The 19266-nt window shown below is 36.5% G+C and overlaps 1 protein-coding gene across 3 annotated transcripts; it reads right to left on the bottom strand.

Moving 5' to 3' along the window:
- Positions 1–445: 445 nt before the first annotated feature.
- On the bottom strand, positions 446–10421 carry LOC105750126 (carcinoembryonic antigen-related cell adhesion molecule 4). 3 transcript variants are annotated; one of them, XM_012546944.3, is made up of 8 exons: positions 10139–10410; positions 8886–9257; positions 7139–7250; positions 6406–6461; positions 5438–5493; positions 1993–2046; positions 1495–1618; positions 446–1249 (listed from the first exon to the last, which is right to left on the bottom strand). In XM_012546944.3, exons 1-7 carry the CDS (start codon positions 10191–10193, stop codon positions 1532–1534), a joined length of 792 nt encoding a protein of 263 aa, XP_012402398.1. In that variant the 5' UTR covers positions 10194–10410; the 3' UTR covers positions 446–1249; positions 1495–1531. The 3 variants fall into 3 exon arrangements, with proteins under 3 accessions (XP_012402398.1, XP_023356887.1, XP_012402399.1); XM_023501119.2 differs by lacking the exon at positions 1495–1618 and having other exon boundaries at positions 10139–10421; XM_012546945.3 differs by lacking the exons at positions 446–1249; positions 1495–1618 and having other exon boundaries at positions 5438–5629; positions 10139–10420.
- Between the last annotated feature and the right edge of the window lie 8845 nt (positions 10422–19266).

Raw genomic sequence — 19266 nt, 5'->3', positions numbered from 1 at the left:
AGTAGGTGAATTCCAGAAAAACCTGGAAAGACACATAAACTCATGCTGAGTGAAGTGAGCAAAACCAGTGTAACACTGTACACAATAACAGCAACACTGTGTGATAATCAAGTATGATAGACTAAACTCTTCTCAATTATACAATGACCCAAGATAATTCTAAGACTCGAGGTAGAAAATCTATCCACATTCAGACAAAGAACTTTGGAGACTGAATGCAGATAAAAGCATATCATTTTCACTTTTTAAAATTTTTTTTGTTTTTTTTCTTTCTTATGTTTTTTCCCTTTTATCTGATTCTTTTTTCACAATATGACTAATATGAAAATGTTTAACTTGATTGTACATTCATAACCTATATCAGATTACTTGATGTCTTGGAGATGGGAGAAAACAGGAAGGAAAGGAAAAAAACTTAGAACTCAAAATCTTACAAAAATGAATGTTGAAAATTGCCTTTACATATAATTGAAAAAAAACAAAATAGAGAATTCCTTTCAAAATAATTTGTATTTAAAAGATCATTGGTCTTCTCATCCTGAGTCCTGGGAAGCTTGACTGGAGTCTCCATATGTATAAGACAATAGTATTGGTCTAAAATTGTTTTACCAGCATATATCAAGTTGTTTGGAAAATGCAAAATCTAATTAAAATTTAAAATGTCTGATCACCAACCCAGCAGACTTCTTTATGTTATGATGAGATTTAATTAGCATCCCCCCACAGCAGGTTGTAATTGTAGTTATATGTGAAATTGATGACTTTTGTTTTAAGATGTTCTATTAAAGTGCTCTATCAGTTTTTTGTACTTAGCATTTTTTATATACAGAAAAGTAAGTACTTATCTCATACCTGAGTCATTTTGTAAATTAAGTACATTTTTTACTCCTTAACCCTTTGGGAGATAACCTGTACATAAGCCATAACAAGTTATGAATAAATTTGTTTCTTGAGAGCTGGGACTATATAAACCAAAGAGAGAAAGTACTCTACCTCTCCCCTCTCATTACAGCCCAAGCTCCTTCAGAGATGAACCTAGTCCAAACCATCTGGATCCAAAGTAGAGGAGCCCTTGGTGGAAGGTGTGGTCCAATATTACAGCCTCCTGAATCCAGCAGTGTTTCCTCACAGTTACACGTAGTCTTTTAGGACCATAGAATTGTCCAGCTGGAAGGGACTGATGGTTGTTTCCCTTTTAGCTCAGCAAGACCAAGGATGGAACTGTTATGACTAAACTTTTTCTTAGAAACTATGGGAAGAGAATGAAGATGAGAAAATTATGTAAAGATGGGAAAATTAGAAGCAGTCAGGTTCACAGAATATAGCTTCCTTACCTAAAATCCAATTAATAGATACCGGTGTTGCCAACAGGCACTCACATCACAAATCTCTTCTTTACTGTAAAATCTGGTCCCTTAGGAGCCTCAAACCTGACCCTTTTCTCTCTTCTGCCCCTAATATCTTTCTCCCCTGAGAGCTGCCTATAAATCTCACCTTAAAAAATGGAAGCAATCAAGTTATAACATCATCTCTAGGAAATTTTCCCACTTTCCTTAGTTTCAGGCTTCTTCATGACATCAAAACTGTCATAAATATCCACTTTGGTAACATCCAGTGCCTGGAGATGGAAACAGGAGATATCATTAACTTCAAAAGAAAGGTAAAGCCTGGAAGGGGGTCCTTTCTGTCATATTTTTTTAACTGGATGTTTTTTTTTGGTGAGGCAATTGGGGTTAAGTGGCTTGCCCAGGGTTATATACAGCTCATAATTAAGTATGTAAGGCTAGATTTGAACTCAGATTCTCTTGACTTCAGAGCCAATGTTCTGTCTACTGCACCATCTAGTTGCCTTCTTCTGCCATATTCTTTATCTCATTTCCTCCATTCTAGTCTTATCCTTTGACTCTATCATAACCAGAAACTCATCCTCAAACAGCATTTTTATCTTTCTTGGACTAATAGTGACACATATACCCTCCCCTAGGCATATACCTGGTAAAGATTTTCAGAGGCTGCTGCAGAAATGGTGGGTGTGGAGTTCAGGTCCTATAGAAGGGTTAAAAGTAGTTAGTCACAGTCTTCTAGATATCAGAGTTCAAAAGTATATTAAGAAGATGGCAGAGGAGAGGCAAGAACCCAGGTGAACTCTCCAAATATTCCCCTTTGACAACAATTTCTGAGAAAACTGGAAAATAGTTTGACAGAAATTAGATAAAGACCAATTTCTCATATTAAATACTAAGGTAAAATCAAAATGGGTCCATGATAGACACAAAGAGAATATCTTAAGCAAATTAGGGGAACGTGGAAAATTTTACCTGTCACATCTATGAGTAAAGGAAATATTTATGACCAAACAACAGATGGAAAACATTACAAAATGTAACTTAGATAATAGTGATCACATTAAAAAAAGATTTGCACAAATAAAATCAATGCAGCCAAGATTAGAAGGAAAACAGAAAACTGCGGGAAATGTTTAACAACTGTCTTTGATAAAGGCCTCATTTCCCAAGTATATAAAGAACTGAGTTAAATTTATAAGATGAGTCATTCACCAATTAATAACTAAAAAATGAAGAAATCAGAGTTTTCTACAGTTATGTGAAAGAATGCTCTAAATCACTATTAATTAGAGAAATGCAAATTAAAACAACTCTGAGGTACCACTTCACACCTATTCAACTGGCTAAAGTTACAGAGAAGACAAATAACAAATGTGGAATGGGTTATGGAAAAATAAGGATACTAATGCAGTACTGATGGAATTGTGAACTGATCCAACCATTCTGGAAAGTAATTTGGAATTATACCCAAAGAGTTATAAAAATGTGCATACTCTTGGATTCAGCAGTACCATTTGTTGTTATTTAGTTGTTTTCAGTAGTGCCCATCTTTTTGTGACTTCTTTTGAGGATTTTCTTGGCAAAGATATTGGAATTCTTATCTATTTCTTTCTCCAGCTCATTTTACAGATAAGAAAACTAAAGCAAACAAGATTTAAGTGATTTGACCCCCAGGACACACAGCTAGTACATTTCTGAGACAGATGTGAACTGAAGTCTGACTCCAGACCTGGCTCTCTAACCATTGCTCCACTTAGCTGCCCTAACAAGATCTAGGTACAAGTAGGCCTGTATCCCAAAGAAATCAAAGAAAAAAGAAATGACTTCTCTGTACAAATATATTTATAGCAGCTCTTTTTGTAGTGGCAAAGAATCAGAAAATGAAGGGTATCCATCTACTAGAAAATGTTTTAACAAGTTATGATATGTAAGTGTGATACTATTGTGCTATAAGAAATGATGACCAGAATGCTTTAAAAAAAAGCCTATAGATTTATATGAACTAATAGAAGATGAAGTGAGCAGAACTAGGATAATAGTGTGCACAGGAACAGCAATATTGTATGATGATCAACTGTGAATGACTTAGCTATTCTAATCAATACAGTGATCTAAAACAATTCTGAAGGCCTTATGATGAAAAATGCAATCCATCTCCAGAAAAAGAACTGGCAGAGTCTGAATGCAAATCAAAGCATACTTTTTCTTTTTTTTTTTTTTAATTTAATAGCCTTTTATTTACAGGATATATGCATGGGTAACTTTACAGCATTAACAATTGCCAAACCTCTTGTTCCAATTTTTTACCTCTTACACCCCCACCCCCTCCCCTAGATGGCAGGATGATCAGTAGATATTAAATATATTAAAATATAAATTAGATACACAATAAGTATACACTAAGCATACTTTTTCACATTTTAAAATTTGTTCTTGCCTTTTGGAGGAGGGGGACTACATGGCTAATATGGAAGCATATTTTGCATAATTTCACATATATAATTAATATCACATTTCTTGCATTCACAATAGGGGGAGGATGGAAAGAAGGAAGAGAATTCAGAACTCAATTTAAAAATGTATATTTTAAAAATAAATAAATAGTAATTTTTAAAAACTTTATAGCTTGTTCTCCATCTGTCTTTCTAGTTTCATTGGATATTCTTCCTTTACTCTGTTATTACTCTGTTATTCAGCCAAATTTTCTGGTCCTCGCATATGATATTGCAATTCCTCTTTCCAAGCCTTTACACTGGGCATTCCCTATTCCTAGAATTAACTTCCTTCTTGTTTCTGCCTCAGGGAATTCCTCTTTTCCTTTAAGGTACTGTTAAGGATCATTTCCATGAAGTCTTTCCTGATCCCCCAATTTCTAGTGTCCTCCTCCCAAACTCCACTTTTTAACTAATTTATGCATATGAATGTATTAACTTTATACAAATATATTTTATGTGTACTTCTTTTCCCATTAGAATGTAAGCTCACTGTTTCTTCTCTGCATTTTCTACCCTCCTGTTCGAGCAAAGTACTTGACAAACAGTAGGCACTTATTAAACATTTGTTCATTGATCAATGATAAAGTTCCTAAGGTATAGAAATCTAAGAAACTGGAGTCAGTTGGTTTTCACCTAAGCAGCTGTAACTATAAGTTTACCTGAATAATCTTTCAATGTTTCCCAGTCCCTGTGTGATTACCCACTGGGAGTCAAATCAGATATTTCTTTTCCATTCAAATGGAATCAGCTTAAAATACTAAACTTCTGGGCTACCTTTCCTTCCTGCCACGTGGGAGAATTAAGTGGGTGAAAATAGAACCCCAGCCTTAAAGTGATGTTTTGCCTGGGGAGTTGGAATTGAGAAGTGATTGGAATGTTGCATTCTATGAAATAAATGCCTAATGCTTTCTGATTTTATGAATCTAACTAAACTGCTTATTTGAGGATGAGAAGAAAAGATATTAGAACATAGAAATCAGATCAGGGAATGGCCTTAGAACATGGAATTTCTGAGCTAGAAGGGGCAATAGAACATGGAAAGTCAGGTCTTCATGGATTTAAAAAGATTCTACATTCTCAGACTTCAGGGGGATCTCATAAGCCAACCAGTCCAAAACACAAAAGAGCAAAAATCCACTTTCCCACGTCTCTGACAAGGTGTCTCCCACCCTTTGATCTTTGAATTAAGACTACTTATCACCTCTCAGTATAGCCCATTTCCACTTTCTATATGACCTTGCTATATGAACTATATGAAGTTGCTTCTAAGTTTTTTATTTACATCCTCCCTCTGATATTTCTAATTTTTCTTACTGGTGACTAGCATTTAGTTATGATTAAAACCCCGGAAGATTCCTTCTAAATCACTTCTCTTCTCCATATTGACCAGCATCAGATTTTCCATGGATCCTCATGGATCCTTCTCTCCTTTTAATGACATTCAGAAATCATCCTATTCAGATTTTCAAGAACATCAAAGCTCTTATGGATCAGAACCTATGAGCATCTGCAGTTCTGGGCAAAGGACTTCTCACCCTCTGCTAAACATCCAAAAATCCTCAATAATTATGATTGAAAGAAACTCTCTGTCCCTACCTGTGCAGAAGGAGTTGAGTCTTGTTGCCAGTAAATATTATTTTTCAGAATCTGTCCTAGAGGGAGAGAGAAACCAAGACAGTAGGTCTTCTTGGTATGTCTTGTGCCTGGATTCTATGAGAAACTGATTTTCCTTGAGGGGAGGAAAGAGGGTAGGAAATTCTCTCCTTTGCATGTCCCCCACAGATACATCTATAAATACAAATGCAAACATACATACACGTGTTATTGTTCAGTCATTTCAATCATGTCCAACTCTGTGTGAATCCATTTGGGGTTTTCTTGGGAAAGAAGTTACTTTACTATTTCCTTCTCAAGGCTCATATATAAGGAAATTGAGGCAAAAAAGAGGTAAGGTCTGTCCACATAGATATCTTAGGCCAGATTTGAATTTAGATCTTCCTAATTCTAGCCCCAGCATTCTGTTTACTATGCCAGTTAGCTGCCCACATATATGTATACAAACGGGTGAGGGTGTGTGTGAAATGATAGTCTTTTCTAGGGGAAGAGGAGAAAAGGGAAGGGAGACCATTTGAACCTTAAAATGTAGCAAAAAACTTAATTTAATTTAATTTTTTAAAAATACATGGAAAACAGCAGAAAGAAGGTCAAAAGGGGGCCCGAATAAGCAAGAGAGGCTTGGCATTGTGTCAGTTAATTAGTCATATTTAATATGAAAAACAAAACAAACTGGCAGTTTTCAAAGAAGTTTTTTTCTTTAAAATAATAGAAGTGGGGTTTAATGGGGCCAACTCTGGCATGTTGTCTTCGGGTAACTGGTGATGAGCCACTGCATAAGAAAGGTTTCTGAGAGTCTGTACAGGTCAATAAATGGGGGGGAAATATCTGGCGATGAGGAAACTAAGACCTAAAATAGAATAAGAACATTGCCAGAGCCAAAAGACCCTGGACTCCTCAGTTTATATTTGTTCTATTGCATCCCATTGCTTCTTAGGAGCCATACTCACTATGTTTCTGAGTTCTCCCTCCTGGGCCTGGGTCTCCCAGCATTCCTTGTGAGGCTCTAAAAAAGCAAGATAGGAGAGCCATGAGAATTGTTTCTCCTTGGAGTCACCTGGCCTGGGAGTTAAGTTCAAGGGAGGTGAGTTAGGTGTTGGAATGGATAGAGGACTAAGTCTGGAGTCAGGACCACCTGAATTCAAAACCAGATTCAGATTCTTACTAAACATGTTACCCTGGGTAAATCATTTTACCTCAGTTTCCTCATTTGTAAAATAGGGACAATAATAATACATACATCCCGGAATTATTGCAAGAATCAAATGAGATTATAATTGTCAAGCCCTTAGCATAGTGCCAGCATATAATAAGCACAATATAAAGGTTAACTCTTATTATTAATGTACTCAAAGAGTCCAAGAGCTATGGGGAGTGAGTGGTACTGCCCTCCCGCTTAAATGTTAGACTTCCTCTTCTTGGATTTAGAGGGCAGAAAAGGGGAAATGGGCAGCAGTTACAAAGAAGTAGGTTTAAGCCCCATGTAAGGGGAAAACCCATTAGGAAGGAGAGGGAATGTTCTCAGAAAGAAAAACTCACTTAACCTCCCTTTAAAATCCTCCTTGATTGGTTTAAAAATAACAATAGGAGCAAGTTTCAAAGGCAAGTGGGAGAAGGCAGCTGTTTCTGGGGATGTTGAGCAGTCCTGATTTCAAGAAGACAGATGTAAGGTAACCCTCTTACCCTCCAGTCTTTCTGATGAACAGAAAATAGATGAGGACCCCAATTAGGGCCAGCCCAGCCAGGACGCCAATCACAATGCCAGCAATGACCCTTCCTCTGAAATTCAAATTTGCTGTGAAAGAGAACAGAAGTGGAAAAGCTGAGGAAACAAAGCAAGACAGGAGCCAGACGTGATTTGTACAGTCTTTCTACTTCAGAAGTCCCTTGTCAGGGAAGGTGAGGTTGTAACTCATCTAGCAAATAACCTGGGATTTCTGAATACAGAACCAGTGCAACAAACTCTATGGACCTGAGACGGACCTCATTATCTTTCCCTCTACTCCCAACTCTGTTTCTCCTACCTCCTACTTTGCCAGTTTTTGTTTATAGCTGAATGATCCCGAGCAAAGCACTTAACCAAAAGTTAAGTGTCTGCCTCAGTTTCCTCAAAAATGAAATAGTCTCCAGCCTGCCCACCTGCTCAGCTCCAGTATCACATTTAACAGAATTTCAGACTTCAAAAAGAGTTTAGACGGCCTCTCAGCTCTCTTCAGATTCCATGTTTCTATGGGTTCTGGGTCTCAGACATCATCTAATATGATCCAAATGTCAATGGGCATCCCCTCTCCAACTTCCTCAACAATGGTTCAGATTTTCCTTAAAGGGATCCAGAATGAGGAGCTTACTACCTCTGGAGGCAGCCCATCCCCCATTAGACAACTTTAACTGATGGAAAAGTTGTCCTTATTTGGAGACCAAATGAGCCTCTTTGTAATTTCTACCTATTGCATCACCCATTGAGGTCTATGCTTCTTCCTCCTCCAGCTTGAATCTCGCCTTGAAGGAGTGGGTCTAAACCCTATCACCTGTAGCCATATTCCAGTTCTCCCCTCAATGTCCCCACTTAGTTCAGTTCACTCTCCTTGGGACACGAGTAGCCCAAGAATGAGACTGGCTCACTCTGATCCCAGACTATTGGTTTGGGGAGGATATGGGAGGATTCAGCTCAACTCAGTCGAAATGTATCTCTGTAACTTACTTTCTGTTTGACTTCTGGCAAATTGATAAACTTCTCTGGACCTTGAGTTTTTACATCTATATAATGTGATCTTTTTCATGTCCCCCCCCCCAAAATGCCAGGATCCTTGTATGTCCCAGGATTTTTATCCCCCAAAGCCTCCCCTCTCCGGGATTTTTCATACATTGGGTAGCATTAGCTACTGAGAAAATGGGACAGACTTTTCAGTGACAAATTATCCCCCAAGATTTTGGATGAAACATGCATTGATTCAGCCCAGACCTCATCCCTCTTCCCCTTTCTTGTTCCCTTCCTGCCAGGCTTCCCAGAATTAATCAGAACCATTACAGGGGACTGAATTCAGCCAGTCTCTCTCTCTCTCTCTCTCTCTCTCTCTCTCTCTCTCTCTCTCTCTTTCTCTCTCTCTCTCTCTCTCTCTCTCTCTCTCTCTCTCCAAAGGATCCTTCAGGCAGGTGTGAGGCTGAGTGATTCTTGTTGCCCCACTTTGGCTCTATATGAACTGGACCTGATGCTGGTTCTCTGAAATTACTCCTGAGGGCTGTCATCTGCTCCTTCCTGTTCCCCTGTGGGCTCTGCAGAGAGAGGGAAGACCCCCTGAGATTCTCAGCTTGCTATTCAGTGTCTGGAAGGGGGTTTCCCCTGAGGCACCAATCTCAGTTCTCATTCTCACTCTCACCCCTAGGGCAGACAGAAAGGGTGCAGATCCCCACTAGGAAAGGGACAACTTACCATATACTTGCAAATGTATCCTGAGAAAGGCTAGCTGAAAGTTTTTCCCACCATCAATTGTAGAAAAAAGCTCTACTATGTATTCATCGCTGTCATCAAGAGTGAGGTTAGTGATGAGCAGAGAGCCATTGGGGAACACAGTCTCTCGACCACTGGCTGGTATCCGCTGTCCTGTCCGAACAATGTAGGTCACAATTCTGTTAGACTCCTTTGTGGTCTTTCTGAACCAAGTGTATCTTCCAGGTTGCTGTGAAAGCCCCAGGATGGACAAGGTGATGTTGCCCCCCACCGTCCCGTAAGGTAGGCTGGACTTCAGTTCCATTGTAGGAGGTTCAGTAGACTCCGACTGGATCCGGGTGCTGAGGAGAGCAGCTGAGAAGGGAGGAGGGAGGAATAGATTAGCATCTATCAGAGGTCCAGGTGGTTGTGGGAGATATATGGGGCCACATAAGCGCTACTAAACCTGACCTAAGTCTGCTGGTTGTTCAATATGACACATTTCAGTGGACTCTCTGCGTGTATCTCTGTCTCCATGACTTCAGACTCTGAGTTTTCCCAGTAACACATCTAAATTTCAGGTTCGGAAATTGTCTGATGGTGGGCAAGACATTGAGGGGGTAACCATTGTCTGAAGAGGTGCTGCTGGTGTAAAGATTAGATCAGAGATCACCAGATTCAGAGCTGGACAGAACCCTGAGATCAATGCACTCACTTTTTATAGAGGAGGAATCTGAGAGCTGAGAGAGCCCAGGGAGTTACTCAGCATGCCTGAGCCCAAAGCAGAAACATGAGTACAACTCTGACCATCTCACTCAAAATCGAGTCCCTTTTCTACCAAGCCAGGCACACTTTTAGAACACACAGAACACATTGATCCCAAACAATACTTTGAGGGAAACTGCAAGTAGGATTAGGCCATTTCATGGGAGAGGAGAGAGAATGTAAATGACACACTTATTAATGTCAGAGCTGGAATCCCAACTCAAGCCTCCTCTGACTTCATATCCCTCACTTTGCCTCCCTAAAAATTCTTCAGCTCCAGGGCTGGATGTTGACCTGAGTCTCATTATGTGGACTATGAGGTTCATTCTCCCTCTGTTTCTGACCCAGAGAAGACTCCCATTAGCTGGCTCTTTGAGATGATCTCTGAAAAAGTCTTCTCCAGGTCCTTGGGCAGATTCACTTGTCCGGGTCAAATTTCCCAAGATTTATCTCCTTTCCCTCTCATTCCCTTCCCTATCCTAGTGTCTCACCTGTGATCAGGAGCCCCTTCCAGAGGCTTCCAGCACTGTGAGGAATTCTGGACATCTCTCCATCGGTCTGTGCCTCCTACTAGATGTCACCACTTCTGGCCCTCTCATGAATAGAGAGCTTCCCCTTGTCTTCTCTCTTCAGACTGAAGCTCTTCCCTTTTCCAGGATCAAGTGGGCCTGAGAGCTCAGGAACTGAGCCTTTGACTCTCCTTCCCTCTTTTCTCCCTGCTTCTGTGGTTTCCTGCCTCCCCAAAAAACCCCTCCCCTGCTCAGATTCCTCCACTGTCTATGGCTTTTGCAACATTTCCTCCACGATGTTTTTTTAGTTCTCCTCCATACCAACCTTGGCTGCTGACTTTCCTTCCTTCAGATTTCTTTGCATTCATTTACTTACCTGGGTATAGGTTGCATCTCCACAGTAGAATACAAAATTCTACAGGGCAGGCACAGATTTATCTTTGGGTTCCTAGTGACCTAGTGAAATCCTGACATACAGTTAACAGATGTTGTGATTCAGAAGATTCAGATATTGTGCTTCCTCTATCCAGATACCTTCTCCAACAATTTAAGGTTTGTGCTTCCATTTTCTGAGATGAAGGAAAGTAGGAAGCCAAAGGATGTCATCTTACCTTTCAGTGTCCTTGAAGTAAGCTGGGAGACAGCATCTTTCTCCTTCAGTACTCTGCGTGCAGTTGACAACAACTAGCATAATCAATCAGCCTTTCAATTAATTGCCTCTCCATATGGGATTACTAGGACAGTCAACTCAAACAATTTTTAAGAATCTAAGGGGATCTTCTTTGGTTCCCAGGGGGCAAAGATTCATGTAGCATCAAACAGTTCCAAAATATGGACCAGTCGGGTACAGAGCCTACAGAATCATTTTTCCCTTCTTTGTGACAGCAAAACTACAATAAACTACAGTGTCACAAAATGTCAGAAAAAAACCCAGAAAGTATAATGTGGTGTAGAGTGTGTGTGTGTGTGTATGTGTATGTAAGAGGGAATGGGTAGAACAACCATTTATTAAATGGCTACTGTGTAAAGAAAAATGAATTCTTTGGTTGGTTGGTTGGTGTTCATCATTCTTAAAGAGAACAACCAAAACAATTATTTTATACCAATGAGGCCTAAAAGGAAAAACAGAAGAAGCTTATAGAAAGGAGGGCAGGTAGTACTAAAACCTTACTCTCATTAGGAATGAATTAAACAGAGAACAACATATATATCTAGAAAAGTATTAAAATTTCAATTCAGAAAGAAACAAGAGGACAAAGGGATAAGGTATGGAGACAGGATAAGATAGGAACTCTTAAAGGGGTGGGTAAGTTAAGGGACAGGAGAACAAAGTAGCAAGTAGAAGAGCAAGAAAGGAGAGGGATAGTGTGAGGATTGTGAGGGAAAATAGAAAGAAAGAAAATATGCAATAAGTAATTATAGCTTAAAATATGAGTGGGGTAAATTTACCCATAAAATAGAAACTGATAGCAGATTAAAAATTTGAAGTCAACAATATGTGGCTTTGAGAAAAAGATATAAAAATGAGACATACACACAAGCATAAAATAAAGGTAAGGAGTAGAACTGAATATGAATATATATATATGTACATATATATATAACCAGGAGTAATAATCATATTCTCAGACAATGTGAAAGCTAAAATAGATTCATAAAAATAATTAGAGAAACTGCATTGTGTCAGTCATGAGTTGTGTTAAGTGATTTATGTTAAATGACTTGTCCAGGGTCATGCAGCTAGTAAGTGTCAAGTGTTTGAGTCCAGATTTGAACTCAGGTACTCCTGACTCCAGGGTCAGTGGTCTATCTACTCTGCCACCTAACATCCCCCATATTATTCAATATCGTTTCAGAATACTTAAAATGAAGACTGTATAAAATACCTGAAAGTATACCTGATAAAACAGATATAGGAATTATATAAATATAAACATAAAGCACTTTTTATACAAATAAAATTAGATCTAAATAGTTGAATATTTATTTATATGATGCCATCCCAATTAAGTTACTAAAAATTATCTGAGTTAGAATAATAATAACAAAGTTTATTTGGGAAAACAAAAGATCAGAAACTTCTAAGAAACTGGGTGGGGGGGAGGAAGAGAGATGTAAAGAAAGCAGATTCTGTAGGATCAGACCTTAAATTCTATTTTAAAGTAAGAGCATTGTTGAAGTGCAAAATGAGCAATTCTGATTATTTTAAATTAAAATTTTCTTGTATAAATAAAACCCACATAGCCAAAAATAGAAGAAATACAGAAAAGGGGGCAGAGTAAGCTTTCATAGATAATATCTCAGAATGTGATTGGATTAGAATATTGCTATGGTACAAGAAATGAGGAACTGATTGATTTCAAAAAACAAAGATTTGGATTTATAAACAAGATGCTATCTACCTTCAGAGAAACAGGTGACAAGTGTAAATAAGCATAGTACTATCTTACATATATGTATATGAGTGTGTGAGTATATGCATATGTGTATATGAGTACTATTTTACATATATGTACCTGAATATATAGGTATGTTTATAGATATCTATGTATATGTGTTTGTGTGTGTCCAAATTTAATTGTAGCTTTCTTTGAGGAGAGATTGAGGGGGAAAATAAATTTAAAAGTGTTATGGGCCAGAACTTGAAACAAGGTGCTAAGTCACTGGAATTAATAGAGACAATGCTTATGTACCCAGTTCACACCTTTAGAGTTCACATCTTTAAGAGAGTTCACACATTAGAGTTCACACCTTTAGAGAGCATATATATATAAGCTAGGAACCTCAACTATGATTGACTTCCAGAGATCCACAAATCAGAAGCCCACAAGCCTACAAGCCCACTCTCAGAGGAGGACCCAGATTCATTCCAACTTCTACCTTTGTGCTGACTGGAGACATTTGGAAGAAGAGAGGCTGAAGCTGGAAGAGACAAAGGACTAGCTATCAGAAGCTATCGGAACCAAGAAGAGAGATAGGTCTCTAAGAAAGCTAACCAGGCTATTGTGTAAGAGACAATAAAAGACTGGACTTTAACAGCTGGCTGCATTTGAGGTGATTATTACTTTGAACTGAAAGGAAGATTGACTCCAGAACAGAGAACATTATATTTTTAGAGAAGAGAACATTACATAAAAGTGCACAGCAGAGAATTTTTTAAAACCACCTACAAGGAAGCAAAAAAAAAAAACAAAACTGAAAAGCTTTGAAATGAGAAATATTTATTAAATAAGTTTTCTTGAAATAGAAATATATTGCTTTATATTAAATCCTTTCTTGTGTTCTGCTGAATATATGGCAATGGTTTCCCCCTTTTTCTTCTTTTGTATTTAAGTTTAAAATAAATTTTAAAACTTGAAAAATACATATACATATATATATGTGTGTGTGTGTGTGTATTTACCTGAGGGTATGTATATAAAGAATGAAATAATCCCTATTCTCTAATAGGGAAAACAAGTGTGTGTATGTGTACATATATACCTACACATAATACCTATGCATACATATACACTTTCATACCTGTATACACACATGAATGTATTCGTGTGTGTATATATCTATAAATAATTCCTATATTATATATAATATATATAAATATATATTGTGTATATACACTGTGTGCGTGTGTGTGTGTGTGTGTATGTGTGTGTAGTCATGGTGACATTCATATATAGCCCTCACTAAGGAAAGACTGAGACTGGTAGATCTTTTGACCTTGGGAGCTCTGAGCTACAGGATTAAAGTCCAGTGATGGTCAGAATTAAATCCAGGACTCATAGAGATAAGGATGGGTATCAGAATAGGCAGAACAGTCTAGGCTTGGAAGGAAGAGCCTGCCTAAACTTTCATGCTGGTCAAAAGTGGGAGACCATGAGAAGCTGAGGAGCTTCCAGTCTGGACTAAATATGGAAACAGTCTCAAAAAATAGATAGACAGATAGATAGATAGATAGATGGATGAATATAGAGATACAGAATCAACAAATAAATATATATAAGAATAAATATAAAGAAACTAGATCCAAAGTAATTAAATATAAAGAAATTGAGAAGGAAGTATGGCAGCAGTTAGGGAGTGGGGAAAACCAAGAATTCAAAATAGGGCTTTTCTCAAATTTATTTTATTTTATTTTTAATTTGTGAAATAAACAAGCTTTTCCATAACATATTAGAATTTTTTAAAAAGTGATGCACATGAAACTGCAAATCTATTATGTATAACTTGTTATTTCTTTTAAAACTTGAAGGAAGAGAGAGATTCTATGAGGTGGAGATAAAAAGGGAATTAATTCTATACATGAAGGTCAACTCTAGTTAATACAAAGGATTGGAGGTGGGAAATGGAAAATTTACATTGACTCTCCTTGTTCCAAACATTATTATCTGGTGCTTAGCAAGACTTTGTAATCCAGCATAATTGAAGATTATTGCTTAATTTTCTAGTTCACTGCATATTTTCACTGGGCTAAAAGCAATAACTATGTTTTATAATATTATAATTTTAAATAATGAAAATTTGAATACTTGACAGTTTCATTATTTGCACTAATGGGGACCTGAATAAAAATTGTATGGGGAGAGCTGATTTGGCTAAACCAAGGGGCAGCTCTACCTGCCATAGTGTATAATGTCAATAAAACTTTTCTCACTTCTACTCTAAACATTGAGCTGTGGGTCTTTTTTTTAAATCCATATCAAAACTCTATCAGACAGCTTTTCCATCAAGTCTTTGTATCAAGTTTAGGTTACATAATAAGTGTAAATTCTCACTCTATACACTTGTGTAATAAGTGTAAATAGCCCCTCTTGGATTCTAAATCCCCTATTTGGATTTCAAAAATAATCGTCAAATAGACTTAATGATCAGACACAATTCCAAACAGGAATATCCAATGTCTCACAAACTTGGTCACTCAGGAATCCCTTAGAGAGGATTTACTCTATTAGTAACTCCATCCATCAGTCTTTAAGCATATTTCATTTAACCCTTGTCAGTTACTTGATTACTAGCACATATCAGATGCGTATCATTTTCACAGATATAAAAAAAAAAAAAAACTGGGTGAAATTCCAGTGCACTGAATAACATGTTTCAGAAATAAATCATTCCTTTTTTTGGTTTAGTATTTTACATTTAACAATTTTATATTTGTTTTAAATTTTGAATTCCAAATTATCTCTTTTCTCTCCTCCCTCCTGTTAAGAAGGCACACGATTTGATATAGTTATACATATATGGTAATGCAAAATACATTTCCATTTTAATTGTGTTGTGAAAGAAAACATAAACCAAAAAAAGCTGAGAAAAATAAATTTTTAAAAAGTATGCTTCAGTCTATATCCACACTCCATCAGTTCTTTAACTGGAGTTGGATAGCATTTTTCATTCTAAGCCCTTTGGAACTTAGATCTCTTTATGACTAAGAATAACTAAGTTATTCACAGTTAATCATAATGACTACTGTTACTTTGTACAATGTTCTGCTGATTCTGCTGTCTTCACTTGGTATCAATTCATGTAAGTCCAGGTTTTTCTGAAAGCATCCTGATTATCATTTTATATAGCAAAAAGTATTCAATCACAAATTATTACAACTTGTTCAGGCATTCTTCCAATGAATGGGTATTCCATCCATTTCCAATTCTTTGCCACAACAAAAAGAGCTGCTATAAATTTCTTTTTTCTATTTTTGGTTTGTACACATAATAGTGGTATTGCTGGGTCAAAGGGTATCCATAGTTTTATAACCCTTTGGACATAGTTCCAAATTGTTTCCAGAATGGTTGGATCAGTACATAACTCCAGCAGTAGTGCATTAGTGTCCCAATTTTCCCATATCCTCTGCAACATTTATCATTTTCTTTTTCTGTCATATTCAATTTGCATTTCTTTAATCAAAAGTGATTTAGAGTACTTCTTTATAAGCCTATGGATAGCTTTTATTTCTTCACCTGAAAACTGCTGTCATATCTTTTGACCATTTATCAATTGGGGAATGACTTGTATTCTTATAAATTTGACTCAGTTCTCTGTATAGTGCATGGATGAGTTCTTTATCAGACAAAACTTTTAAAACATTTTCTTGTTTTCCTGCTAATCTTCACTGTGTTAATTTTGTTTGTGCATGGATTTTTAAATTTCATCAAATTTATCCATTTTATATGCAATAATGTTACTGATCCCTTGTTTGCTCATAAATTCTTCCTATAAATATGATAAACTATTCCATGCTTCCCTAATTTGCTTATGGTAGCATTTTTTATGTTTAAATCATGCAATTCACTCTGCTATCCATTTCTGTTCTAGAAGTGAATCTAACCCATCCACATTCACAATTATAATTATTAACTATGTATTTCCTTCTATCCTCTTTTTTCCTCTTGTTCATTCTTCTTTCTCTCTCCTTGTACTTTGTGCCTTTTCAAATTTGTTTTACTTCTGAACAATTCATCCCCTAACTCACCCTCTATTATATTAACCCTGTTCCTTTTCTGGTCCCCCACTCGTCCTATTTTCCTGTAAAGTAAGATAAACTTCTATACCCAGCTGAGTATGCATATTTGAATCAATTCTAAAGAGAGTGAATCTAAACCTCGATCTTCCCTTCTACTGTAAAAGCTCCTTTGTGCTTCTTTCGTGTGTAATAATTTATCCTATTCTACCCTTTCTCCCAGTGCAATCCTCTATCTCATCCTAATATCTTTTGAATATCATGCCATCATAGTCAATTTATACACCATGCCTCCTACCTATATATATTCCTTTTAATTGTCCTAATAATGAAAAAATTCCTAGGATTTACAAATATCATCTTCATGGAGGAAAATAAAGAGTTAACTTCATTGAATACCTTATGATTTCTTTTTCCTGTTTATTGTTTTATGCTTCTCTTGAGTCATGTATTTGAAAATTACATTTTCCATTCATCTCTGATTTTTCATCAAAACTTCTTGAAAGTCTTCTATTTCATTAAATAGGATCATACTCAATTTTACTGGGTAAATTATTCTTGGTTGTAATACTAGCTCCTTTGCACTGTGGAATATCATACTTCAAGCCCTCCAATCCTTAATCATAGAAGCTGCTAAATCTTGTGTGATCCTGGCTATGGCTCTGTTTGTGGCAAATATTGTGGTAATATTTGAATTCTTTCTGGCAGCTTGTAATATTTTCTTCTTGACTTGAGAGCTTTGAAATTTGACTATAATATTCCAGGAAGTGTTCATTTGGGGATCTCTTTCAGTAGGTAATGGGTGGATTCTTTTAATTTGGATCTTATCTCTGGTTTTAGAATACCAGGGCAATTTTCCTGGATAATTTCTTGAAAAAAAATGATGCCTGGACTATTATTTTAAATTATGACTTTCAGGTCATGCAATCATTATTAAATTATCTCTCCTCTAACTATTTTCAAGGTCAGTTATTTTTTTATGAGATATTTTACATTTTCTTCTATTTTTTTTTCATTCTTTTAATTTTGTTTTATTGTTTCTTGCTGTCTTATGGAGCCATTGGCTTTTGCTTGCCCAATTTTATTTTTAAGTAATCATTTTCTTCAAGGAGTTTTTGTGTCTCTCTTTTCATTTGGCCAATTATAAATTTTATGGAGTTTTTTTTGGCAAAGACACTGAAGTGGTTTGCCCTTTCCTTTTTCAACACATAAAGAACCAAGGCAAACAGGGTCCAGTGGTTTGCTCAAGATTACACATTTAGTAGGTGTTTGAGGCTAGATTTTAACACAGGAAGATGACTTTGCTGATTCCCAGCTTAGCACTCTATTTTTAGTTGTCCCTTACAGGATCTTTACCATTTCATAAATGATTTAACAATGTAGAGAATATAAGATTACATTGGATTTATTGTTTATTGGGGGAAAAAACCATTTTACTTACTCAAATGAATGATCTCCTTCCTTTTATTGCAAAGTGTATCCCATCCAAATACCCAAAACTTTCAGAATTCATTAGAAGACTTTAACAATAGAAATATTTTCATTCAATGAACCCTTTGATCAAAAATATCAGATGAGACATAAAATCAGGAGATATATGGGGTCAAAACTGTCACCACTATAGTGGGGATCCAGTATATAGTTCATGTTGAAGAGGTCTCCCCATTAGACTAGAAGCTTTTTAAGGAACTGTTTTTAGCACAATGTTTGGCACACAAAAGCTTTTTAACTGAACTGCTGATGTGGAGGTCCACCAGATGCTTCTGTTTGCAGATGCTGTAGAATATAAACTGTTCTCTGACTGGCAGATCAATTTGCTAAAAGTTGTTAAACAGGTAGGATATGGTCTCTGTTTTCAGAAGATGTCTCAAAATGGTTCAGAGTAAGAGCAAGTGAGTTTCCATGAGCAGGAACAGAGTGATGTGAAAATATCATTGCACATGGAGAATTGAAACAACTTGTGGTTATTAAGAAAGGGAAGAAAAACAGACTTGTGATTTTGCCTTCAAAACAGTGTATAAAGATGGAGCTGTTTATGATGTTTGTTTCTATAATCTCCCTCTTACCTGTAAAAGACAAAAGATGCTTTGCAGTTATGGCAAAGAAGCCAAACTGATCTTCTCCGAAGAATTTCTGGACCAAGACTATCTTTAAGAATTTCTCCCCTCACTCTAAGGCTTCCCTCCCAAGATGATCCAGTATCATGGGTCCCCAAAAAATAAGCCATCCTTAAAGATTTTATTAAATATGCATGGAGAAACATAATTTTAAAGATCTGATCAATGCTATTCTCTTTTAAAATATTTTGAATTAATTAATTTTTAAAAACATAAATAAAATAGAAAAAACAAACATTGCTATGTGCATCACAGAACATAAGAAAAAAATTCAAAATATAAAACAATAAATTTCCATTTCAGAAAGTCTACATAACAAAGCTACACATTGTGTTCAGAGTTGACCATTTTTGGTTGATTTTTTGTAAGTTTTCTTTTATTCTCTGCTGTGTACTTTTTACTTTGTTCTTCCCTTCCCCCTCTTTATTCTCCCTCATCACTTCCTTTAAGTAGGTCACAATTAAACATGGACATATTTAGATATACATATATACATACACATACATATATGAAGATTTCTATACTCATACTGTTGAGTT

The sequence above is a fragment of the Sarcophilus harrisii genome, chromosome 3 (genome assembly GCF_902635505.1).
Source record: "Sarcophilus harrisii chromosome 3, mSarHar1.11, whole genome shotgun sequence".
Lineage (NCBI taxonomy): Eukaryota > Metazoa > Chordata > Mammalia > Dasyuromorphia > Dasyuridae > Sarcophilus > Sarcophilus harrisii.
Note: the sequence above shows the minus strand (reverse complement) of the source record. Positions and strands in the feature narration are given on the sequence as shown.